This window comes from Phytophthora sojae, assembly GCF_000149755.1.
Source record: "Phytophthora sojae unplaced genomic scaffold PHYSOscaffold_11, whole genome shotgun sequence".
Classification (NCBI taxonomy): domain Eukaryota; phylum Oomycota; class Peronosporomycetes; order Peronosporales; family Peronosporaceae; genus Phytophthora; species Phytophthora sojae.
In genome coordinates, this window is record NW_009258125.1 from 1,850,244 (window position 1) to 1,875,494 (window position 25,251).

General features: G+C 53.7%; 9 protein-coding genes across 9 annotated transcripts; 7 read left to right on the top strand and 2 right to left on the bottom strand.

Moving 5' to 3' along the window:
* Positions 1-6,921: 6,921 nt before the first annotated feature.
* On the top strand, positions 6,922-7,389 carry PHYSODRAFT_306332 (hypothetical protein; the record flags this gene model as incomplete). The annotated part of the gene is made up of 1 exon (XM_009538302.1): positions 6,922-7,389. One exon carries the CDS (start codon positions 6,922-6,924, stop codon positions 7,387-7,389), a length of 468 nt encoding a protein of 155 aa, XP_009536597.1.
* Positions 7,390-8,540: 1,151 nt separating this feature from the next.
* PHYSODRAFT_319107 (hypothetical protein) lies at positions 8,541-9,695 on the top strand (the record flags this gene model as incomplete). Its single annotated transcript, XM_009538303.1, has 1 exon — positions 8,541-9,695. One exon carries the CDS (start codon positions 8,541-8,543, stop codon positions 9,693-9,695), a length of 1,155 nt encoding a protein of 384 aa, XP_009536598.1.
* A 357-nt stretch (positions 9,696-10,052) lies between these two features.
* PHYSODRAFT_319108 (hypothetical protein) lies at positions 10,053-11,843 on the bottom strand (the record flags this gene model as incomplete). The annotated part of the gene is made up of 1 exon (XM_009538304.1): positions 10,053-11,843. One exon carries the CDS (start codon positions 11,841-11,843, stop codon positions 10,053-10,055), a length of 1,791 nt encoding a protein of 596 aa, XP_009536599.1.
* A 1,320-nt stretch (positions 11,844-13,163) lies between these two features.
* Positions 13,164-14,349, top strand: PHYSODRAFT_254198 (hypothetical protein; the record flags this gene model as incomplete). Its single annotated transcript, XM_009538305.1, has 2 exons — positions 13,164-13,435; positions 13,533-14,349. 2 exons carry the CDS (start codon positions 13,164-13,166, stop codon positions 14,347-14,349), a joined length of 1,089 nt encoding a protein of 362 aa, XP_009536600.1.
* Positions 14,350-14,597: 248 nt separating this feature from the next.
* On the top strand, positions 14,598-14,956 carry PHYSODRAFT_340209 (hypothetical protein; the record flags this gene model as incomplete). The annotated part of the gene is made up of 2 exons (XM_009538306.1): positions 14,598-14,777; positions 14,849-14,956. 2 exons carry the CDS (start codon positions 14,598-14,600, stop codon positions 14,954-14,956), a joined length of 288 nt encoding a protein of 95 aa, XP_009536601.1.
* A 281-nt stretch (positions 14,957-15,237) lies between these two features.
* Positions 15,238-19,663, bottom strand: PHYSODRAFT_526452 (hypothetical protein; the record flags this gene model as incomplete). Its single annotated transcript, XM_009538307.1, has 5 exons — positions 15,238-15,313; positions 15,360-15,627; positions 15,802-15,868; positions 15,929-18,286; positions 18,452-19,663. 5 exons carry the CDS (start codon positions 19,661-19,663, stop codon positions 15,238-15,240), a joined length of 3,981 nt encoding a protein of 1,326 aa, XP_009536602.1.
* Positions 19,664-20,775: 1,112 nt separating this feature from the next.
* PHYSODRAFT_527413 (hypothetical protein) lies at positions 20,776-22,544 on the top strand (the record flags this gene model as incomplete). Its single annotated transcript, XM_009538308.1, has 2 exons — positions 20,776-21,473; positions 21,560-22,544. 2 exons carry the CDS (start codon positions 20,776-20,778, stop codon positions 22,542-22,544), a joined length of 1,683 nt encoding a protein of 560 aa, XP_009536603.1.
* A 423-nt stretch (positions 22,545-22,967) lies between these two features.
* On the top strand, positions 22,968-23,423 carry PHYSODRAFT_526597 (hypothetical protein; the record flags this gene model as incomplete). The annotated part of the gene is made up of 1 exon (XM_009538309.1): positions 22,968-23,423. A coding segment is annotated over one exon (456 nt), but the record flags the coding sequence as incomplete, so codon positions are not given.
* Positions 23,424-23,738: 315 nt separating this feature from the next.
* On the top strand, positions 23,739-24,570 carry PHYSODRAFT_306338 (hypothetical protein; the record flags this gene model as incomplete). The annotated part of the gene is made up of 2 exons (XM_009538310.1): positions 23,739-24,248; positions 24,274-24,570. The coding sequence occupies 2 exons, from the start codon at positions 23,739-23,741 to the stop codon at positions 24,568-24,570; spliced, it is 807 nt and encodes a 268-aa protein (XP_009536605.1).
* Between the last annotated feature and the right edge of the window lie 681 nt (positions 24,571-25,251).

The window sequence follows — 25,251 nt, forward strand, 5'->3', positions numbered from 1 at the left end:
ACGCTGGAACTTGGTCGGAGGCTTCCTCGGGGTCTTGGGCTCGGGCAGGCGGGGCGGCGGGCGCGGCGCGGAGGGACGACACGGGGGCGGCGGCGCTCCTCGCTCGTGCGGTAAGTTAATGCCGGCCAATTCTTCGACCGGGTGGGGATTTGGTGTAAAACGGCAGGATTTAGGTTCAGCGCGACCGCCCGCCGGTATACTTGGGGTGAGTCATGGCTGCAGTCATTTCGACACAGGAGCAGTAATTGGTCGTGCTGTTGTAGCAGACTGCGCTGGGGCGAGAGCCACCAGCCTGCTGGCTGCCCAAGAAATCATGGCGAGGGAATGATTCGGGGCGCCGCGGAGACCGCTCTCCCCCACCATCGGGTGGTGGCATCGAGAGCTTTTAGCGGCGCGGACAGCATAATACATAAATCATCGAGTCGCGCGCCCCAATTCTTGGGGCCAGAGATGAATAAGATCGCCAGTCACGGGTGCGGCGGAGGTAACGTCCATCTGTGGTCACTGGTGTCTCTAGGCTCCGAAACTCAGCGCCCAGCGTTTCCTACGCCAGCACCTACACACACCATCGAATCTCTGTTAAACCTCGAGGCTCGAGACCAGAGAGGTCACTGTCAATGGCGCCGCGGCGTCGCCAGTGGATATTCTGCAGGAAACCTTGGTTCAGAGCTTTGGAGCTGGTTACGATCACCCGACTGAGGCCTCCGGATGTTTGCGTCGTCGAGCGGAGCATCCAGGACTTGCGCAAGGAGGGCGTTCAGCGTAACAGCGTCCCGACGGTTGTGCCAATAATTGCGCAAATGTATCCCGTCGCTGGCTGAACTAGTACTTTGAATGAGCTTCCTGTTTCGTGAGTTGGTATGGGTGAACTTGTACTTCGGTGAGTTTCCTGTTTCGTGAGTTGGTGTTATTAATAGTACAATAGTAAGTGACTTTACTTGGTCATGTTTCGTCAGATACCTAATAAATATTAATACATGTATACTCTATCTGGTAGGAAATGAAGGACAGGGTTACAGTACATTACCAAGACCTTGGGCATATAAAAAAGCGTATAACTGCTAGGTATTAACAAGAAGAAAACATTTTTGAAGAAAACGAGTGCTTTTTTTTCAAACGAGACCCAAAGTAATCCTGTTGTGAGGTACGGTAACACAAAATATTAACATATCAATGATATTATCTTAGATAACGATACTAATACTACTATAATCTCAGGTCTGGCAGGTGACAGTAATAATATTAATATTCACAAAAGTATGGCTGTATCACCGAAGTTCAATTAGGGGGTCCTCGGCTCTATTATTGATTGCTTTTACGCTTCACGCAAATACGAACGGTGCGATCGACTTCCGTTGGGAGAGGGGGGGGGGGTATTGTGGCGACGTGCGAAAAAAAACGATGTTAGTCTGTCGAAAGGGTAGTGTATGTAGTGATCTGCATTCAGCTATCCCGATATGAATCCGTAGGTTGTGGTGTAGATATCCATCTGTCTTACAAATTGTTTCGTGGCAATAGTGGCTTTCATGGGCTCCGACAGGAGCCAGCGCGTGCTGACCACGCCGATCAACATGCGGCTATGCGACCTTCGCGGCTTCGAAGACTGCAGAGCTAAGCCAAATTATGGGTCGAGCACTTGCTCTCTCGGAACAAGACGGACAAACGCAGATATTTATACAACTCGTTTTTGGTACGGCCAGTATACCCCATTAACACCCCAGCGATTACTTAGTTAGAATATCAAGAGGAGGGAGAGGGATGGAAAAGAAGAAGAACAAAGTAGAAGTATAGACTGTGTAGTGAGTAGTTGAGCTCACAGAATCGTTCTAAATAAACTCTGGAGCTAGGTGATTGTAAATCACAAGTTTTAGTGCTGATGAAAGTAAGCTCGTAAGTTGGTTGATAGATAACCTGATTTCCCTTCTGCAATGAACACCCTTGAATTATCGTGCTAGTAAGATATTGCAGAAGTTGCATTAAAAAGCATGTAGATGCACTTGCATTAGTGGCCACAAATATTACCACTACTACCGAACCCTTTCACTACTACTTAGTACACTTTTAAACGCGAAATCGGACCACAGTATTTTTAAATATTGTAGTATGGGTTTAAACATTAGAATCGCGCAAGGATGTCACACAAATCGATAAAAACATAGTTTCATTTTTTTGTTAATAAAAGAAAATCTAAATATCGATCACGTTGGTATTAGCTAGTGACCATGGCGACAAGTCTCGTATAACGTATTCAGAGAGCACAAATCTCTGAGGTGGCTGTTAGTTGTCTTAACTTTAGCCCAGAAAAGTTGTTTCCGAGGCTCGGTCGCGACAAATTTGATTTGTTCGAACTCTTGTTTTGCATAATGTAAATTAAGAATTCCTAGATTTCTAGATACAACATAATTTTGATAGATTCCGTACGCAAGTGATGAACCGCTGGTAGATTTTGTGCATTCTGATTGAGGTAAGGTCTTCCTCGCGCTTGATCGGATTTCGGCTCGTAGCTGTTCTCCGCTTCATGTATCTTAGCTGACCCCCGGAACGGTATCCCAACTGGAGCTATACCCGCCGCCTGCAGCTTGGTCCGCGTGCTGCAGCTCTTTTCGAGCCAGATCCCGATCTCGCTTGGCCGATTTTTCCCTAGCCTTGGCCATTTTTTCCCGAGCCTTAGCTGCTTTTTTAGCCTTCTCCAGAGCTAGTTTAGCTTGTTGACCAGCCGGAGCTCCCGCACTTCGTTTGAGGGTGCTCCACGGAAACATCTTTGAAAACTTTAATCACCTCGCCATGCCGCGCGCAGGGGGGGGGGGGGGGCGATCAGCTCGTTCTTCCTCTGATCCTGATTCCCGATGAAGGGGAAGTCGAAACCTTTTGCCTCGAGGCGCGACAACACCTCGGGCTCCACTTCGCCGACTTGGTCACTTGCAACCAGCATAAAGATCTGGAATAGCATTTCTCCATAGATATTGTACTTGTTGGTGACAGATCCCTCGCGGTCCTCGAAGTTTGTGGAGCTCCCAACCTTCGCGACCACCCAGTTGCCCGGATAGAGTTGGTTGGTGCGAGGATTAATGCAGGGGCCGACGAGGTCGTGGACCCTATTCACAGTGCCCAGCTACCAATAACAACAACAACAACAACAACAACATCAACAAAATATACATATACGGTGTTAGAACTCGTATTAGGATAGAGTTTGACAGACGCACTTACCAAGCCTTCATAAATACGGCCGCGAGATGTTCACGATGCTAAAATTGCCAACTCGAAACAAGTTCTCGGGCACAACTCGCGGTGCGGATGGCCTGTTGTTGTTTGTGCTGGGAGGCGGCTTTTACTCGTCCAGCGTGATGTTGGCGCGCTTGCTGTCAAGATCCTGTGCGTTCGGTTGCGGCCGCGTGTAGAACACACACGTGAGTACGTGACGGAGCAGTGCATTGATATTTTTCAGCGTTCTGCGATAGGTGCCGGAAAACTTGAGCAGGTTCACGACGCTGGATGCTGTAACCAACCCGTTCGGGTCGGCAGACAGCTTTGCACGCAGCTTCCGCACGAGGGTACTATGAAGTACAGGGAATACTGCATCAAGTAAACCGCAGCTACAGCCAAGAAGGCAACAGCGATAACGACGGCAACCAGCGGTCCTGTAATTGCATACAGCCTACCCCATCGTGCACGTTTTTTGTTTTACTTAATTAATTTCAGAGTGCTATTTTGAGGGAAATGGATGCAGCGGACGTGTTCCAATAGGGGTAGGGGTCAGAATTGACAAATGGTGCAAAACAAATGGGAGAGAGGGGCGGACCCCTCGAAGTGCCGTCGCTAAGTCCACAGGCAAGTGCCAACGCGCGAGTGTCCTACCCACTTCAACATCAAGCACCCACTTTAACATCAAAACGTTTGATTCAAAAGTACATAGTTCACCAATGAAAATGTGGCCACTCGATAATTAATGTTGATAGCACGTTTGGATTTGTGACTACGCACTTTTGGCATGTCAAGTATTCGCTTTTAGCGTTTTAACTAGCCACTAGGGGGAGTGGCTAGTCGGCAATTTATCCTGAGTCCACGGTTGACTGATGCCTAGCTACTTGGTGCGTCTCGACTAGCCACTAGTAGCTAGTTCGCATGCAACGAGTGGCTACCCAGGCAAAAATTATAATGTGGCTAGTTGAAAAACTTCACCCTTCCTCATCCAGATAAGTAGATAGACAAATCCGCTGAATGCTTCTTAGTTGACGGATTGCCCAGTCCAGCGGACTCGAACAGCGGAACTGAGGATCACACCCTAGGATCTGATACATGACCACTAATGTCTATACGTGTACAATGATGAAGACATCTCCTTAGGATGACACTATATCAAATGTATCTTAGCCGTGCTACGTACACGGTTAAATGTGCAAGTAGCACGGCCCATTAAAAAAGCATGCCGATGCACTTGCATTAGTGGCCGCAAATATGTTTTTCACACCAGACTGATTATTTTAGTATCACTAATAGGGGGAGTCGAACCTTCGAAGTGGCGACAAAAATATCATCAGAGACGGGGCCGAATAATCAGCAACGTTCTGCCCCAAAAATCAACAAATCCAAGTAGGGTACTCACTCTCAGTTTTCGCATGTAGATGGTGTTGCACTGGCTAATATCGCCATGGACACCAGTGGTGTCCATGGCGACACACCAGAACCAGTACGCAGATTCTCGAGGCAGACCTTGGGGTACTGCCTTCTCTCTGGTTACCCATTGTGGATTTCCTTCCAGGCGACATCGATCAATGGTTAACCACACACCCGGCCCCAAGTGACGACGCAGACGCCACGGACCGGTCAAACTTGAAGGCGCGCATGATAAGCGCCATGTGCTAGCACCCACAAGTAGTTAGCAAGCTGGCAGAAGATGTGTAGGCTTCTGCTGGACGGACATTGGCTGAGTTGTTAACAAAACTAAACGACTGTAATGTACCTCACCACAAAACAAAACTAAACTAGATGGTGAAAACAGCGAATTATCACTTCCTTTTTCGCCAGCACGCGCAGGCTTGCTTAGTGCATATACATCTGCTTATATTCAGCTTTATACCTAGCAATGGCCGACTCCAACGTAACACTGTCCAGCAGCTCACAACGTCTCCACCATCGCGAGTTAACATCTAAAACTTGTTTAAAGTGATAGTGAACGTGTTTATTTGGAGAGGATTCGTGTGAAAACTTGCCTAAACACATACGCAACAATTTCTAGTTGAGGAGGGACTTCAAAAACAGCTGAAATTGTATCAGAGGTCGAGGAGGGAACAGCAAGCGGTACCACTTGAAGTTCGAAATCATCATGATGATTTTTCAAATCAACCACCTCCGGAGGTGGTTGATTTTGAAAGTCAACAAGATTTCGCCGAAATAATCAACATCAAATCGCCCTAAAAATCAGCACGTTTTTTGCCAGGTTCGACTCCCCCTAATAACGGTTCGGGATTGGATGTTAGTATTTGTATCACTGATAGTCGGAAATTCCCACTATTACAGTACCGAACCATGCCACTACTATAATCTTAAGGCGAAATCAGACTATAATACGTTTTCAAGTGTTAAAAACATATTTTCATCTTTAAAGAAAACCACGACAAGTCTCGTCGAAATAACGTATTCAAAGAGCAACAGTCTCTGAGGCCCCTTCTACTCCAAAATGGGTATCACGTTAGGCTTGGTGAATGTTATAAATGGTACATGTTTACCTTTTTCACAAAGGAAGGGGACTCCTTACACTGTTAATTTTCTTAACTAGAACTAGAACAAAGTTGTTTTCGAGGCTCGTGTGTTCGAACTCCTAGATTCCTAGATACTGTACTGTACTGCATGACTTCGATAGATACAGTATATGTACGTAATGATGAACCGATGGTAGATTTTAGAGAGAGAAGGTAGTCTATTGAACCTTAGTTAATAGCTTTCTTGTATGTTCCAAGTCTAGTGATCAACGCGGGCTCTGTTTGTAAACCGCGGGTAGATTTGGTGCATTCTGATTGAGGACAGGTAAGGTCTTCCTCGCGCTTGCTCGGGATGGTCGCTCAAGTTCCGCTCCCTATGGTGCGTGCGTGCGATGTCAGCGGTCAGGAGCGCAGCTCCAGTCGTTTTCGGAACGAAGCATTTCATCGCAATGTACCGCGGGCGAATTTGTCTTCCTAAAATGCCTGGGGCATACACCGGCATGGTCGCCCGGGGACACCGGCATTGCCAAAGCGGACTCATGCTTACGCGACAGACAGGTTGTACAGTCCTCCAGCGTCAACAAGCCGAGTGAGCAATACAACACCGGGGATTGACAAGCCCTGCGCATTTTTGTCGCCAGCACTTTCGGAACCACGTCACTTGCCGTTTTGGCGTCGGTTCCCTCGGCGCGGTCTCGGTCCAGGGGCCAGGAACATCATGCTGCCAACATGAAGCCTTCACGCCCGAAAGCTGCCGGCGCCAAGCTCACTTCGCCTAGTCTTTTGCCAGTGACGTGCCGCAGTCCACTTGCAGAAATCGGAGCCCGGAGCAGAGACTGGAGCACGTGGACGAGTTTCCCCTTGCGCGAGGCGCGAGTGATGAAAGATCTCGAAGGGATGCACTGGCGAAAGGCAGCGGGTCGGTCCGCTGGCGGCCGGCCATTTTGTTTAGGCAAACGGTGCAGCGGAGCCTTCGCTTGACACGCGCCGTCGGACTCAACTCAGCCAGGGAGACTGGCTTCCTGCAGCATACATGCCGCCTGTGACCAGGCAGCGTGCCCATCAACCAAGCTGAACTTGTTTTTGCGAAAACATTTTGACAATAGAAGTTGACAATAGCGCCATACAAAAGCCAAGTGTGAACTGGCTGGCGGCCAAGAGGTACAGTACAGACGCGGGCTCCGCTCTGCATGCCGATGGGAGACCGACGCCACTCCGAATGCCTGGCTTGGCCGTACTGCTGGGCCGAGCCGCTCGCCTCGCGGACGGTGATGCGCTTCCCGGACCGCGCGCGCGGTCCGCCGGCCAAGCAGTTGAGGCGTTGGGGTCCAGTTCCTCATCGCGGCCGGCTATATCGCGGCCTCGCGAGCAAAGACGCCGGCGTGTCCTCGTGCTGCACACTGACATGACGGCGCTAGATTATGTTTTTGGTCACAGCGGCGATGTCGTCCTTTTTTTCGCTAATCATGCCGGCCGGGAGGAATCCTCTGGAGGCGCGAGTGGAGGCGCCAACAGCGCTCTAAAACTGCGTGCTCTAACATGTAAAACAACTTGCTGCTACATGTACATCGTACGTACGTCAATGGACGCCAGCGCTCATGGCCGGTGGTCCATCTTCCTGGCGCGCGTGTCTGTCTCGTGGGAGCTCGCTGTCCCATCGGGCAGGATCGGGCGCGGTACAATTTAACACGGGCGGCGATGTCCGCCGCCACTCCCTGGCTGCACCGTGCACGGTTCGCCGTCGAGCGATCGCTCACACGATGCGCGCCGAGTCGGTTGGTTGGTTGGTCGGCAGTACAGACAACGACTTACAAAGCCGGCAGACACAAAATCCCCGCAGACGAAGTCAAGCAAAGCTTAACATGAGCAAACCAGCCAATCAGATTCAATCAAATGACTTCATCTTTGTATACCATCTGGTGTTGTGTACTTTATATGCTATTTTGTGTAGTTTATGCAACACACCGTGTGTTTTATGACAGTTTTACAGATTTGACGGGAGGGAATTTATCGTTGTTTTTATATAGGGGCTTTGTAAGTCGTTGTCTGTACCGAGACGGAGAGAGCGAGAGCAATGAGAGGCCGGAAGCGATGGCGCTGAATGCTCTCTGGAAGTCAGCACAGCTAATCGAGCGCGTGTACATACATACATACATCAGCACTCCAGCGGAGAGCAGCAGCGGAGGGGAGGGAGCCCTTGTCAGTGTCGATCAGCGCGGTGGCGCCAGTGCAAGGGCCAACCACACCGAGAGAGAAGCGCCAAAATGTCGGATGGGATCGGGTGGTCCCGGGTCGGCTTTCAATAAAATTTCGCGAAATTTCGCAATAGAAACTTGCACTTGGGCCGGCCAATTGAGGTTCGTCTGCACAGGTCTCACTTTCACTTCGGCATTGGATTGATGGCGATCAGCTCCTGAAGCGCGCTAGCCAGCAAGCCCCTCCGCACGTCGCTCCCTGCGCCACCGCCCGCCCAAAGATCTCGCGGAAACGCAGCGCGCGCTCGCAAATCCCGCGCGCAGAGAGCCGCCGCGGGCCAGTCGATTACCTGAAGCTCCGCGCGCCGAAGAGACCCAGGAAGAGACGCAACAGACGCCGGCCGCCAGGTGGCCAGCCCAGTTAGCCAACGCCGCGCGAGGCCCCGGCCCCAGGCAGGCGAACACAGACACAGTCGCATTAACGCAGGAGCAGGCCAGGCCCAGGAAGCAGCAGGCCGGCCCGGGCCGCGTCTATTTTTAAGGCCGTTAAGCTTTTTAGTAGAGTCATCGGTGCGTCGCGCAGGGTATGACGACGCGCACGGACTCGAGCCAGCGCCGCCGACAGGACAAGACGGCGCCCAATATGGCCAATAGCAGCCAGCGGATGGCGCTCAGCACCAACAAGAACAAGAACTGGCGGGCCAACTACCTGCGCGCGCTCAACATCTTCACGCCGGACCTGGCCCCGTCAACGAGAGGGCGGCACGTCTCGGCCAACGGGGATGGGAGGCGGACAGCGGCTCAACAGGCTAATGGACGCTCCGAGACGACTACGAGTCGGCGGCGCACGGTGGCCGCACCGTCAGCGTCGACGGACGAACCGACGCGCCGCGCCGTCAGTGGCAACAATAGCAGAGGACGCTCCTCCGTGTCGGCGTCGGTGTCGGCGTCCACTTCGGCTAGGCACAGCAGCAGCAGGTCCGGTTCTTCGTCTCGCAGCAGGAGAGGGACGTCCCCTTCGGATGACAAGACCTCGTCCTACGTGTTTGGACTGCGCTCGCATCTCTTCCGGGCGCGGAAACTCGCGACGAGAAGCGACATGATGGTGGTGGATCGCGTGTCGGCGCCCATCGAGATCCCGATAGGTACCTCTGCGACGTCTCCGACGGCCATCCCCTCACGAACGGACAAGCTGTTGGACAGGAGAGACTCGGAGTCGCATCGGCGGCGTGGCAGCAGCCACGACTTTCAGAACTCGACGGACAAGCAGGCGATGGTGCAGTTGCTCTCCTGGGAAGAGCCGTCCGTGATGCTCGGCAATGGAGGCTGGCCGCTCGAGAGTGAGAAGCGCAACAGCAATAATAACGGCATGAGCGCGGGGTTGGCTATTCCTATGAGCAGAAACGACGGTGGCCGAACTCGGAGATCTTCACGTCCATATTCAGGTCCTGACGGTATTGCAGAGGAGTGCGAAGACACTGACGACGATGATGCGGACGGGCTGACAAACACAGAGGACGACGACGATGACGACATATTTAAGATGGAGTTCGAGGGCGAAGGCGGCGACTCCAAGGCCAAGAACGTATTTAGGAGCAAGCACGCGAGCAGTGACCGGCGGCGTGTGGGGCTGCGGCAGCGTGTGCCCGGAGGTTTTGACGATTTCGACGACGAGGAAGACGATGTCGTCACGCCGCTGTCTGCGTCGTTTGTGCCTCCGCATCAAATGGTGGAGCGCGGGTGCTTCTCACTGGGTCTGCGGGACGAGCTCAAGCGGAAGCCTGGCGTGCACATCTAGGATGGCAGTTAGTGTGGTAGCAGGTTAGGTAGGCAAGAAAGTCACGTTCCACAAATTAGAGTGAGGCCCGAAGGAGCCGATAATGTGTCATGCAACGCGTCAATTAGAGCCCCAAGTAGGGCAAAATGAAGTTATGAATCATTTTTCACCCAGCATATCCTACCTGTAGTAGGCTGTAGAAGAAGTGCTGCGAAGAACCCACCACTTCATAGATAATCCTTCGCCCCTGGAAACGCGAAAGACTGGGAGCGTGTGCTTGGATTGAAGTGAAGACTCTTTGTGCATTAGATAGGAAACATCAAACTAGACGCAGTGACGGCTCAATGTACTGGACTACAAACAACAACAAAAGTCTACCTAATAGTAATATCTATTTGCGCTCCCGCTCACTCTCTGAGGAGTGCGAGGCGTGTGGAACCACGACGTGGGTGAGCCCATGGGTGTCTCCAGAGCTGTCTCCAGCCCACTCTCCATGTTGGATGACCCCGAGACTGACCGAGTCGCGACGTGCGGGATGCGGCTCCTCTGGTCCTTGGCGAAAATCTTCTTCCTCCGAGCAAGTTCTTCGGGCTGCACCTCATACACGGCCACGCGCATGTTCACCTGCGGAACCATGAAGTCGCACACGTAATCGACCGAGTAGTTCATGGCCAGCGCGTCCTTGTTGGTCATGAGCCAGTCGGCGATTCGTCGCGTGATCAGGATCTGGCCGCCAGCTCCAACGTCGCTCACTTCGCTAGCAATAACCTCAGAGGCTCCAGTGTACACAGTCTTGCCTGTGACAGCGTGTGGGCTGTGGTGAAGGTGTCCATCGGAGCCCATGGCGTCGTGAATCCCCATTCGAACTCGCAATCCGCGGAAAATGACTCGATGACCTGCTCGGCGCTTCTTGGTCGCAGGCACAAGGCCGTGAAGCTCTTTGGGCCACTTGGCCGCGAGCAACTGCAGCTGCACGTCCAAGCAGTACGACACGGCCTCTCGAATCGTGTGGAAAGCCAACTGAAACGAGTCTCCTGCGGTCGTGATCTCGTATCCTCGGTATGGTGTCAACAAGGACCGCAGTACGTCGTCGTGCACTTGAATGGACCGCTGCATAACCTTGCCATCGTCGATGCCCCACAACGCACTGGAAGACTCGATATCGGTCACGACAAACACTGGATTCATCACTGGAGGGCTGATGGATTCCTCTCGCTCTTCACCGCACGGCAGCTCTCCTCGGTTGGTCTCCACCACAAGCTGAACGAGCATTTCGTCGGAGATACAGCAGCCGCAGAAACGTAAAGTACACGGCAGACTGCAGCCAGTACACAGCGCGAGTGCGAAGCCGGTGGCGTTATAGACCACTTGGCTCAATCCGATGTAGTTGAGCGTTGCTTCGTCCCGCGGAGTGTACACGTATGTGAACAGCGACGTAACCTCGTACTGAACGGCGAATACTGCGTACACGAGCATGATCCCCTTCAAGCGCTGATACACTGGAGACACCTTGAAAGCGCCGTTGATCGACTCCACGTCACGGCCCTTGCACTTGAGTAGGAAGAGCGTCACCCCCATGTAGACCAAAGTCACGATCTGCATAACATATATGCACAGCACCAGTCGATACGTGTACCTCGAATACCCCCCACTGAGGACGCTCGAAACGATCACTGCGATCAAGAAGAACACGATGAGAGAGTGGCCCACGAAGATGTACATGCGAATCTTGGCTTTTTCCTTGGCTGTCCCGCGGTCCATCGACTTGGCCGCGATTTTTGATAGCTCGTAGATGAGGGGAAGAACCCAAAAGGCCATCGCAAAGTGCATGACGTCGCAGAAGCAGAGGATAATTGAGGGAAAAAGTCGTCTTGAAGCCGCGAGGTCCGTCGTAGCGTAAATTCCTAGCTGGTTCAACTGCTTGCTCGTGTACGGGACGTGGTTGTTGCCGTCGACGAACTCCTTGATCGGTAGCATAACCACCCAAAGGTAGTAACTCGCGCGTCCAAGGGTGTACAGCCAAAGGTAGACGAAAAAAGTCAGGAACAGCCATCGAACGCTTGACACTCGGAAGTCCCAGTCGCGGTACAGCTTTATCGCGATAAGCATCGTCGCGATGTTGGAGATCAGCACGGAGGACAGGCCCATGGTGGCCCATACCATAACCATCGTCTTAGATACTGTAGATAAATAAGCGACGCCGGCCCCGCGAACTTGACTCGGTGGGCGGGACTCCGTGTACCCGCGCACGAGCGTGCGCAGGTTCTTGCCCGTTATTGCTGGCCGCGTCGATTCTTAACAATGCGGTGGATGGGAGTTAGCCCGCGAAAACCCCGACAAGATGAACGGGTTTGGGTCTTGTCCATCTGCTGAACTGGATTTGGTCTCCGCTATTAGCCTTCGGCTCAGCAGCCAGGGTTATCGGAGCCAGCTGGGTGCTTGGCCCTCTGCCAGTGCTGCAAGGGTGACTAAAAAGAACCCGGTGTGGTGCCGGCAACTTGTTCCTCACAAGCACCGCATGGATATTTTGGTACCTGTATGGGGCCATCTGCGTCCATGTTGGGAACGGCGCAGACTCGGTGGGTGGGTGCCCATGATCCGATGCTGGTGTGGTCTTGGTGGGAGCCCCCGCCGCGAAAAGCAGTAACACTGAGGACATCAATCGCGGCCCGCGATTGAAGTCCTCAGTGTTACTGCTTTTCGTGTCTTTGCATTGAAGAAAGTCAACGTTGAATGGAACGATCGCGATGCAAGATCGTGACTTCGTAATGGACGCGAACATTGGCCATGGCAATGTTGGGAGTCCTTCGAAGCGAGTCCGATAGAAACGTACGCGTTGTATCTTCACACCTACTGTATTGGTCGAGCCTCTATGGTTAGACAGTCAAGCCGACCTCTGCTCGGCAACACCATGGTCAGAAAGACAATTGCAGAAGAAGTATTATTACTGTATAATAATACATGTATGTGCAGCTGCAATTCTGTCGGTTTTTATCCACAAGCACCTACACACACGGCAATTATGCATAAGAGGGTGGATGTGCTGGGGATCATGGACGGTGGTGTACTGAGCCAATGCATGGCTGCTGACAGGCCCTCCCAAGTCTATATATATATGAGGAAGTGGATTTATGCATAATTTTAGCAGGTCGTGTATCTTCTTTCACACATATTTAGGAGCAGGTTTTGCCATATTTACCGTCTAAAATGGTCGGCAAAATAACTGCAAAGCACAATAGTTCTTGACTACCATATTATCAAAGCCAGCTTCGGTCTACCAATCTGATGTTGACCGCAAACCACACTGTTTTGAGTTATCCTACCATACACTTCAACCCGTTCAGATATCCGTAGCTTATCGGCCGACGCTTGCTGCGATCCTTGCAATGAAGCGGCCCCGCCCCTGTGAGCTGATCGTGATACCTTAATGCAAAATTTGAGAACCTAAAACCCATTTTCCCCTTTTCGTAACCTAATTTTCCTGATACGATGCTCGGGTTCCAGTATGTCGTGGCCAAGTCGCGCGAGCTGTCCTCGGCGCTCGACCGCGAGCTCTCCGCCGCCAGCAACCGCGCGGCCCCCTTCAGCTCCACGTCCAGCACCCCCGCTGTCGAAACAGTGGCTGCAAACGCCGCCCCCGCTGCTCCAGACGCGTCAACAGCCTCAAATCCCTCTGTCCGCAATGAAGGCCAGGAATTCCTTCGCGCGCAGCAGAAACTACAGGCCCAAGCGGTGGCCAACCACCAAAAACTTATGCAAAGGTGACCGAGGCTTCCATTCGCACAAGTTGCAGGGAAAAACTCCTTGTAGTTAACGAGATATTAAATTTTTACTTACGTGGACATTTTCATGCTATAGTGGACAGGAACTCGACGCGGCCTTGGCCCGCGCGCGGGCCACCCTGCAGGCCCAAGCGGCCAGTGAACAGTTCTTAGCCCAGAACTTTCATCTGGTCTCCAGGGTGCGTCAGCAGCTCGCGGGGGTCCGATCTCTGGTGCTCAAGCTGGCCGAAGAGGCGGACGAAGTGGAGACTCTGCTGGTGCAGCGCTGCGAGGAGAACGCGGCTCGCCAGAACGCCGAGTTCGCGGCCAAGCAGCAGCAGGAACTGGAGAAGTTCGAGGCCAGAATCGCCAGGGAGTCCGAAGGCCGCAAGCGCGAAATGCTGGAGATGAGACGCCAGAAGCTGGCCAGCGCATTCATGAATGACCTCAAGACGTACCAGACGCTTGTGGCCCATCATGGAGACTCTGCGGCGGCTGAAGCGAGGCTGGCGAAGGACGAGAAGGAGAACGTCTCGCTGGACGAAGTGGACCTGGTCTTCACGGCCGACCCGGACCAGTTGGACGCGTTCTACGACTCTGGATCGGAGGAGGAAGTGGAGTCACCCAAGAGCCCCAGGTTCTCGTCCCCGCCGGTACCGAAGGAGCTGGCAGAAGATGAAGAGGAGAAGAGTGAAGAGAAGGAGGAGACTGCTGAGCAGGAGGATGCTGGAGAAGCAGGAGAGGCTGGCGAGGAAGAAGCGGCTGAAGCAACTGAAACGGAACAACCGGCGGACCAAGAGGTCGACGAGAAGGCTGAAGCGACGGAAGATGCTGACCAGACAGGGGATGGAGAGAAGGAATCCGATGCAGCAGTAGAGGCGGAAGCTGGAGGAGAAGCGAAGCAGGCGGCTTGAGTGTGGGAGATCGACGTGGACAAGTGTGAGGTATCAGAATGCAGCAGCAAGGCGATATTTATGAATGATCCATCGGTCGTGATCGCGCCCAAGCAGGCTTAACAAATACCAAACCTGAAAATGCTCAACAAGCAGCAGATCCTCGATTTCAGCTCCCAACTTGGTGTGTTGTTAAGCTGGTGCCATCGGACGCGTCGCTTCAGCGCATATCTAAAGAGCAAAGTTAAGCAACAAGTCTATCAGGAGCAATGGAGGCCAAGAGAGGTGCTGCGGTGTCCGAGTCGGAGCTGAACAAGGCCAGCAAGGGGCTGCATGCTACGAAAGGCACTCGCGAACACTCGGATTCACTCGAGTATGACCCGGCGGTGGCGGAGAAGCTTCAGGCGCTGTACGAGAAGCTGAACGGTGACATCAAGGCCATCTTCGAGGTGAGATCATGTGGGGTACACTGCAGCAGCATCATGAACGCTAAGCTAACTACCTGCACTCTGCTCTTTAGGAGCTGGACGAGAGCCCACGCAAGGCTCTGAAGCACCCACCGGCATCGGCTGCCGAGTTCGGCAAGAAGTACGCTCAAGGCTTCTACACAATGGCTGAGGCCAAGTAACTATCAACTCGAGCAGGGACCACGAAACCCAGAGACACAGCGAGCACTTGAGTTGGTGGAGCTCTTATCAAACTAATAAACATTTCTTGCATCCACAGGTAGTAGTCTGATCCTAGTGTGTGCCTAACCAACAGTGACTAGTGTTTCAGCAGGCTGTGCCTCCACCGCTGTGGCATCTTTCACAGCTTCGTCCTTTTTGGCCAAGTCGTCAGGCGCAGCAACAGGAGGTGCTGCAGTTGCTACGTCTAGTCCTGCATCGACTGCTGGAGTTGGGCTTGGAGCTACAGCAATCTCGGGTTTGGAAGGAGTCTCCGGAGTCTCAGCAATAGTAAGAGCACGTTTCGACGCAGCCACGAGCTCAGCGACGGCGAGTCTGTACTTGGCGTTCGCCTCAATCGCGTACGTCTTGACGGGGGCTTGGATTGCCTCCCACGTCCGCATGGGGTCTCCAGCCTTGCGGTGGAATCCGTTGCTCATCGTCTCCTCTTGCCAGTGGCGAACGAGTTCGGACGGTCGGCTGGAGTCGCGCTTGAAGCCAAGCTTGGCGTCGGGACGGAACTTCGGGCCCACGGACTTGCGGAAGAAATCGGTGAACTCCGGCAAGATGACTTCAGTCGGCACTGGTCTAGCCGAACGGGGAGTTTTAGGCTTCGAAGGCTCGGTCGGAGCTGCTGCTACTGCTGCTTGCTCTGCGGCCCACACTATCGGTACTGGGGGAACGACCGAAGACTTTTGCACCAGAGGTTCGGCCACTCCAACCGCATCTCCGTCCTCTTTACCATTCGCCACTACTGCCGGTGTTGTCGGTGTTGGCGCTTCCGCTGTCGGCTGGGCGGCCGGATCACTTGTCGGAATATCGGTGACAACGATATCGGCCGCCACCTTGGCCGATCGGCCTCCACTCGGAGGTTTCTCAGGATTCGGAACAGGGGCAGAAGGCGGCTCACCACCAGGCAAAGGCGCCGGTTTGACGGCATTCCGTCGTCGCCGACAGAAACACGAGCACCGGCACCGACAGAACCGGAAGATCGGACGAATTCGACGCCAAAAAGCCACGAGGATTTTGCCGAGTGTGTTGCGCAGCAACGGAAGCAACACACCCACCCAGACAGCAGATAGGAGGATTCCCACTAGCACCAGCACGAACATGATGAACATCAGCATCACGTTCACGTGCAGAACTTTGACGATGAAGCCATGTTGTCCGAGAGGATCAATCGACGCAGCCTGCAAGACCAGCTTGTTGTACATTTCCTCAGTGTTCGTGGCACCGTCAGTACTCAAGCCAAGCAGCTCAAACACCCAGCCAAGCTTCAACGTCGGTGCCTTCAACAAGTCCGTGTTGCCGTACATCCAGGACGAGAACCCGAGGTGCGCCGCCAAAGCCCAAGGCAACAAACCCAGCACAGTTTCACCCAGAGCTTCGTCGTACGCAGTCTTGACGCTGTACAGCCACAGCAGCGACAACTTCTCGATCCAGAACGTAGCGGTGCAGGCCAATGCCGCGATGAACAGCAGCACGGGAGAGCCCCCACAGAACACGAGAGTCACGAAGACCGAGTTGAGGATCATCGGGTACCGTACAGCCAGGTCAAACGTTGGCCCAGCGTACAGCTGATTCATCTTCTCCTGTGTACGCACACCTCGTCGTGCTAAGCAGCGCTTCAAGGGGCTGATGACACACACTTGCAGAAGTAGAATGGCCTGCGGCATGATGGCATTGATCAGCATTGTCATCGTCACGCCCATGCCCACAGTTGGGTACCAATCACGCTGGAAGTCGCTGTACTTTCCCCGGAGCAGCTCACCGATGACTGGCACAGCACTCAACGACAGTGCCGCGTTCACTACCAGCACGATGATAGCAGTGTTCAAGAATTGTGCTGCGAACATTTTCAGAGCCACGGCTGAAGCTTTAGCTGACTCACTCGTGTGTCGCTCGAAGGACGCGAAGGCACGTAGTGCGGTCTTGAGCACGATGTTCACGATCACAACCACAGCCGACGCCACCACGATGAACGCGTTCTTGCCGATAAAATCTGTCAAAAATCCACGGCAGGGGATATACGTCTCCCAAAGTTTTCGAGGCCCACTGAGTAGCCCGAGCTCGGAGATGCTTGTCTGTAGTTGAGCTGTACAGAGGCAATAGAGGACGTGGCTGGCTGTGTAAGTCTCGCAGTCTGCACCGGTTTCTTCACGAGTCACGCCGTCAAAGCACGCGAGCGTATTGCACTTTGTACTCGACTTCTCCGACACGCACGGATCCACACATCGATTCAACTCACTGACCGGGGATGTCGGGTTTTGAACCGTAATGGGGTTGATGATGCCGTTCGAGTACGCGATGTGATAGCGGTCCTCGCCGCTATCCCCTGGAGTGCACGTAGCGTTTGGGTTCCACTCAAGATCCCACGTAGTTTTCGCCGTCAAGAAGTCCGGACTAGCGTAGAAAATCTCCGGTAACGTGGATTCACACAGTCCCGCGGGTGGTGCTTTATCCTTGAAAGTCTGCTGAGCTGACTGGGCTGCAGAGATGATCGCACCAGAGATCAGCAACAGCACGAAAGTAACGGAGTTGGTAAAACTGCGGCGAATCCGTCGCGAGCGAGAAGTTACTTCCAGGTTCTCCCACAAAATGTTGGACGGTTCGGGGGCAGGGAGCACTGTGAGTGGGAATTTGCCATCACGGAAGCGAAGTGCCTTGGGCTGGAACTTCTTCGGTAGCCATTGATTCGAACGACGGTAGTCCTGTAAGCAGCGACGACGTGACTCCAAGTTGTTGAACACCACGAAAGCGCACTCACATGCGTTCAAGTCGAACGGCTTAGCGTCAGGAGTCTTGTTGCTCTTCGCTTTGGCTTTTGGCTTGGCTTTCGCTTTGTTAGGTTCTGTCGTAGTAGCAGTGGCGGCGTCACCTGTAGCGGCCGCAGCTTTTGCTGCTTCATCCGCTAGCTGCTTTTGCTGCTCTTGCCACTGGCGGTTTGCTTGCTTCAGAGCCTTGAGTTTGCTTGTCTTCTTGGTCATAGCAGCCTGAAGCCGTTCCAATTTCTTCGTCGTGGCCTGCAGTAAGCGTTCGTCGGCTGGTTTGAAGTCGGACTTGGGCTTCTTTGGGTTCCGCTTGCCAGGAGGTGGCGTCCAATTCTGCAGTGCGATCTCCGCCTGCTCCTTGTCCTGCGTGAGAATGTTGACGAGCGCTTGAGCTTCAGAGATTTTACGGGTTAACACCTCCATGGATAGGAATGTTCGTAGCAACCCTCCCGTCGGGTGAGCAATGCTCACTTCAGCAATCCACGTGCCCAGATACATTTCCTGCTGCTCGCGACGTTCGCGCTGTTCTTCCTCGACTTTCTGCTCGTCAACTCGCGGAGTACCAGGGGATCCAGTGGTGGACGGCCTTGCTTGGCCCGACGTAGATGGTCGGGCTTGACCCGAGGTAGATGGCCGAGCTTGGCTCGAAGTAGACGGCCGTGCTTGCGCCGAGGTAGTGGGCCTTACCTGACTGAGCTTATCTGGCTGCCAGAGATGGTCGAGATTAGTCACGACGTTGCAATTGACCGCACCTTTGCTAAGGGAGTTCTTGACTTTACGCGGCCGTCTTGCCCAGCAGCACCCGAGCCATAACGGGAAGTACTTCTCCTCTTGAGTCGGATCATAACGCGAGTTGAAGTGTTCCAGCACCTCCCGAGCGGTGGAGTCTGGAGGCAAACCCCGCACGCAAATTGCATACTTGGCGGGCGTAAGATGCTCGTTCTGGTGAGCATCAATTGCTCGCTTCGCGTGGCGACGGAAGAGCAGATACACAATCAGGAACACGAAAGAGTAGATCGCATCGCTGGAGGTCACGATCCAAGCCACTTTTTGGGGGTCCGTCGTGAACGGCGTGTTGACTGTCACCCCGGTACAGTCGATTTCTCCGAGAGGCAGACACAACTTCGGATCGGACGCAATATCCGGGTTCACGCCTTGATTTCCGAGCGAAGCGTATGCGAGCTGCAGTGGATCCACCATTTTGGCCGTCACACCGTCGCCGTAGTAGTTCACAACGATGGCCGGAAGTGACACGATCCCCATTGTCAGGAAAGCCCAGCCCAGGTACTTGATCAACAGAAAATAGAGCTCCATTCCAATACCCAAGGCGGCGATGTCGCTCATATTGGCGTCGAACACGGATTTGTTGCCTGCTGCGAGACGATCAAGCTTGGCTGCCGCTGCAGCGAGCTTGGCCATGGCCTTGAAGTCTTTACTGCTCAATGACGCAGCGTGGGCCGATTGAGGCCGGGCTAATTCAGGGCCATCTACTGCAGCATCAAGCGGCATTCCGCTGATGGTCGACTGTTCCGGCTGGCCCTCATTGATAGTCGGTGGCCTGGGTGTCGCTTTCGTTGATCCAGGAGGTTGAGGGTCATTCCGAGGCGTGGCCTGCTTCGACCCTGGTGGCTGAGGGTCATTTCGGGCTGTTGCTTGTCGTGGAGTGGCCTGCTTGGATCCTGGAGGTTGCGGATTGTCCCGAGCTGAACCCTGCGGAGTCTCGAATGTCTCGGGTGCCACCGGAGCATTGGGCAGCGCCTGCAGCTTTTTGGCCAGTAGATGCACCGTCGTGCTCAGCAAGCGCTGTTCATCGATCTGAATGGGCGGCGGGGTCTTGGGCCGCTCGATGACTCCGGTCTCGGGGTCATCAGGCACGACGAGTGTGGGCAGGCCCTCCATGGGTTTGCAGCGTGCCAAGCTGGACTCGACAGTCACGCTGTAACTCGAACGGTTCTCTGTATTACGGTGGTTTCTACACTTGCGCTTGTATTCTTGTCTTCAAGGGGCGACTGTACTGAGCCCAAAAACCTATAACGGACACTAACTACCCCAACCAGCCTGCCTCGACAGGCCAGATGGCGAAGACGACCAAGTACCTCCCACTGCAGCAGTTACTGTTTGGCCTGGGCCCTAAATATGCTACTCGGTCGATATATGTCTGCTCTCAGTTCCAGGAATTGGCTGGCAGGAGATTTTCAGGTTTCGGCCAGTTGGGCATTTCGAGTTCGTTCGGTCGATCAATCTTCGGCACTTGGGAAGGGATCGGGCCGTCTCAAAAGTGTTGATTCATGGTCGGCGATGGCGTCAAAAGCTCGGAGTGAGTTGAACGATTCAACTGCAACGACCGCAAGGACGGCTGGACTGCGAGCGTTACTATGCAGTGTGCGAGCGTGCGGGGCCAAGGGCAGTGTCAGCAAACTTTGGTGCCAAAAGTTTGCGCCTCTCCGCAGGACGATTTCGCCGCGAGCATCGAGCAAAAGCCCCTCAAACTAGAAACGAGTTGGCCCCATCACAGCAGATCAGCGCTTGGGACGAGCCACGACTCCCGCAAAAACCAGGGATACCAGTTGATCTCAGCGCGGTTCTTAGAAGGCGTTGAGAGGCGAAACGACCCACGGAAGTCCCAGCAGCTTGGCTTAGCTTAGGTTGGCGCTGCTGACTCTCATGCAAGGAACTCGAAACGGTCTACTCGCTCTTGCTTGCCGCTACGACACAACGGGCCGCTGCTCCCGTTTTACCGCTCTCTCGAGTCTGCAGACGAACTGTGAAACCATTCGTCGATGCGGCGTCGACGCAAGAAGGGGATACCTGCATTCATTCGGCTGGAAGAACCGAAAAGAACCGCGAGCGCGTGGCCCGGCGGGCGGCAGCACGTTGAAGCTTTGTGCCCTCGTCCCAGTTGGTGTTTAATCATCGCGATTCGATAGTGTCCAACATTTGACCTTCGCCGTTCGTGGAAGAGCTCCCTTTGTGATTTCAAGCGTCATAAGTCAACCAGCTTCCCCATGCACATGATCTGGGCGCTGCTGTGCGTGTCGGCCTTGACGTTGTCAGCGATAGGCACGGGTCTGGTCGTGTTCAAGCTCTACAAGGACTGGGACGTGCGGGCCAACAGCGTCCGATGGCTCTTCGCCGTGTTCTTCACCTACCACTTCATCTGCACGGTGTCCAGGCTAGTGTACTTCACTTGGCTTACGGTGGTGACGCGGGACGCCAAAGAGAACGATGACGAAGACTTGGTGGGCCAGGCCATGGTGGAGACGGAGCTGTATCGAATGGGCACCAGCGCCGTGCTCAAGATGGGTCAGAAGCAGAACGCCTGGGTCACGGCCGCGATCATCGTTGGTGACACGACGCACTTCGGCATCACAGTATGGATCGCGTCCTTGGTGTACGAACTGTCGAAGCTCGTAGCACTGACCATGGATCGAGGAGAGAAGCACGAGAGAGCCAAGATTCGACTGTACTCGTGGATCGGCCAGTCCAGCATCGCCATCTATTTCACAGTCCAAGTGGTGCTTGCTATAGTTTTCACGGGCTATTCCAGCTACGCGTACTCGCTGCTGCTGGTCGCGTACCTGCTGCAGATCATCGTGCTCTTATACATGGTGACGATGGTCGTGCTGCTCAAAAATAAGGGACGCAACTTCGAAAGTGTGCACGGACATTCCGTGGCTTCTCCCCTTTACCGACGTCTCAAGTGGATTATGTAAGTAAAAACCTTCCAGTATCGTTCCAGCTCTTTATTTCTAAGCAAAACTAACGTGTTTCTCTCTGTTTCTTGCTTTCGCACAGGCTCGTGTACTCATTATTCGCGTTCCAATTCCAGTTTTCGTCGCTGATCTTGCACTTAGTACCGGGTGAAGCCACGAAGATATCGGGCTATGCTGGAGTGAGCTTCGTCCTGTACTACCTTCGAGGTTTCGTGCTCTCCGTCGCCACTGGTTGCAGTCAGCCGTGTGTAGTGCGCTGCTTGGGCTGCTGTGTTCCTGCCGATATCAAGGCGCACTACACGCAGCGTCGAGAATGTGTGGTAGTTCCTGGTGGCTGGGAGCTGCCGTATATCAATCCGGTCTTCGTGTTCACGGACATCGAGTCTTCGAGTGCGCTCTGGAGCGTGGGGGACGGCAAAGTGATGCAGCAAGCCACTCATATCCACGACAACATTATGAGAGGGCTTCTACCGGCGTATCGTGGCTATGAGATCACCACCGCAGGAGATTCATTCCAGCTCGCGTTCCACACGATCCAAGAGGCTGTCGAGTACTGTTTGGATACTCAGATTCAACTGCTGAACGCCAAGTGGCCCAAGGAGCTCCACGGCCTCGTACCTGCTACCCGAAAGGTGCGAGTCGGTACCAAGACAATCTTCCGCGGGCTTCGCGTGCGCATGGGGATTCATGACGCCGTCGGATCGGAGGGGTCCCTCATCCAAGACGTCCACGCGGTGACGGGCAAGTTGACGTACACTGGGGCTTCCGAGGTTATCGCGAACGAGATCGGAGACTTGGGAGCTGGAGGCCAGATTCTGGCCACCAAGCGCGTGGCGGAATGGCTTGCAGAGAACTCGGAGCGTCTGGCGATCAAGTTCATGATAGAGCCCGTGTGCGAGTACTCGATCCCGCGGCTGAACACGATGCTGGAGGTGTTTCAAGTCGTGCCGAAGCCGCTGGAGTTGAGATGCGAGAGCTTCTACTCGCCAAGGCATATCGTGCAGATCGAGAGGGAAGACTCGCGCCTGAGGACTGAGAGTCAGACGTTTTACACGTTCCTGCATTGAGACGTGTTGCGATAAATTATTTAACCAAGTGTACCAAAGAGTTTTGCAAGTTTTGGTTGTCCTGACTTGGTGATCGAGGGGTTCGGACCATTACTCCGTGGATTTGGACTCGTCGACCTCGACACTGGGCAGGGCGCCACTAGCAACGGCACTGACGACGATGGAGCAAGACACGGAGATTCTCGTGGCGGAGTGCGTATCGTTGGAGACGTGGAACCGATTCGCCGAACGGAACATCTTGCCTCGCGGCTTCGGCTTCGTCAATTGGTTTGGGATGACGGGCGCGTCTCAATTGTCGAGCATCCCATTTCCGCAGCGCCATTAGCTAAGTTCAACACTCATTTTCGAAGGCGTGCGGAGATCACGGCGAGAATCTTGGACGAACAAACTTCAGAGGGCCAGGACAGGTGACGGACGCACTCGCCAGACTACGCGTTCTGCCCGGTGCCAGGAATTATCCCGGAGACTCAATTTCCAGCGGGTGGGGTGACCGTGATCGCGGAGATCATGCGCAACGAGCAATGGCCGTCGGCTCACGCAAAGGTGCAAATGTATCGACAACTTGATGGTGTGGAGTATATTTTCTGTTTGAAGACGTCTCCGGCGATGGATTCCTGGCCTTACGAGCTCTACGACGTCGGCAACAACAACCCAGTGTATCCTGATGGTGCTGAGCAGCACTCGTTCGACATTAACGAGACGGACGTGCCGGTTAACGACCAGCATCTCGTTCGCTTCGACTCGAGGCGTGACCTCGGCTTACCGCAGGGCGCGCTGTTGCCAGCAGACGTTCCAGACGAAATTGCCATTGACCTGGTCGCTCTAGCTAAACGTGCGCGTTTGATGGCGCGTTTGCGCGGGGAACACGTAGCTGCGTGACCCAACGGAAGAGGTTTAACGAATTGGACAGCAAAGGCTGGAGGAGAGATACAAAATGGGAAAAACATCCACTGCCAGTAGTAGGAAATACGTCATTCAGATCTTTAACTAAAAGAAAAGGCAACATTGCCCCTTATGCGTTCATATCCAAACTATCAGAACGCTCCGCACAAAACATTCCAAGATCGTGGGGTAAATGTAGGATTTGGGGAGGATCTATGCCCCAATCTTGCTAACACACTTTAAACTGCGACGCGGCAATATGATGGATTCAGCTCCCGCATCAAAAACCTTTTCTTTCGGCATCGAGGGGCCATGGATCGCCTACTACGTGAATTCGCACTCATCGACCTCGACGGAGCGTTGGCCGCCGCTGCCCCGACCGTTCATGACGACGACAGCGACGACGATGAGGATCAAGGCACGGAGATTCTCGTGGCGGAGCGCGTACCCCTGGAGACGTGGAATCGACTTGCTCAGCTGAACAATTTGCCTCGTGGACTTCGACTTCGGCAGTTGGTGTGGGACGACGGCCGAGTCTCGATTGTTGAGCTGCCTATTTCCATTGGACATGAGGACGCGCTAGCCTCCGTTTTGGGCGCGTTCTGGGATGCCGTTGGTGCTCATGGCTCACATCGTGGACAATCGAGTCTGCGCCCCAAATGGGGGCCAGATGACGTACTCGCCAGACTACGCATTCGTCCCGCTGCGTACAATCCCTGGCTTCCAAATCCCTGGAACTCAAGTGCCCCGGGGACGAGCGACGGTGGTCGTGGAGATTATGCGCATCCAGCGGTGGGCTTCAGTCCGGCCCAAGGTGCAAATGTATCGCGGACTCCAAGATATACAGTACATCTTCTGTCTGAAGATGTCATTGGCAATGGATCGCTGGTCCTACGAGCTTTATGACGTCCCGGATCACAACCCCCCTCCAGGCCAGAACGCCTGTCAGCTCTCGTTCAACATTTCCGAGAGGGTCGTTCCGGCCAACCACGTAGTGAACTTTGACTCCAGACGGGTTCTCGGGCTGCCGCAGCAAGCGCAATTGCCAGCAGCGATTCCAGACCAGATCGTCGTTGACCTCGTCGCTGTGGCCCAACATGCTCGTGCGGCCGCACGTGAAATGGGGGAACGTGTAGCTCGGTAACTTACAACTAGGTACTTCGAAGTACTCGACATCATTTCGTGGGCAAAGACTTGAAATCAAAGTAGGAGAAACACCACAGGTGTCTACAACAACAAAATGCAAGGAATATTGCCCCATAACACGAGGATTCCACAATACTAGTACATTTATTGTAGATTCCTAAAAAACGAGGGCAAGTTGTTGAAAGCGAGCCACGGGCGTCGTTTGTTTAGGGAAATTATCAAAATGTCACGCAAACTCTGCCCACGAAGGGTACAGATTTAACTAAAAGTCCGCCGATTTGAACCAACCACGCAGCACTGAGCAAGTAGTGAGGATCTATCGATTCCGCGTCAAACGAAGCTTATACACGCAAGCAGGCATGGTAAACTTGAACCAGTCAAGCTTACGCGACCTAACTGTCGGCACAACGTGGAAGTGCTTCGCATTCGAACCAGATCCGACGCATCTCAGCAGCGTCTGTACAATGTAATGACCACTGCCCGTCGGTGCATGCTGAGCAGTGGAATGGGCGCAAAGGTGGACGAACCATTGCAGCTTGATGGTGCCTTTTCAGTGTTTTAGGTGTTGAGGCCCGCCACATCCTTACTGTAGACAGGAACTATTAACGACGCAAGTGGCAAACACCAGTAAACAGTAGAAGTAACAGCATGGTATGACGAGGAATTGATTCACACGATT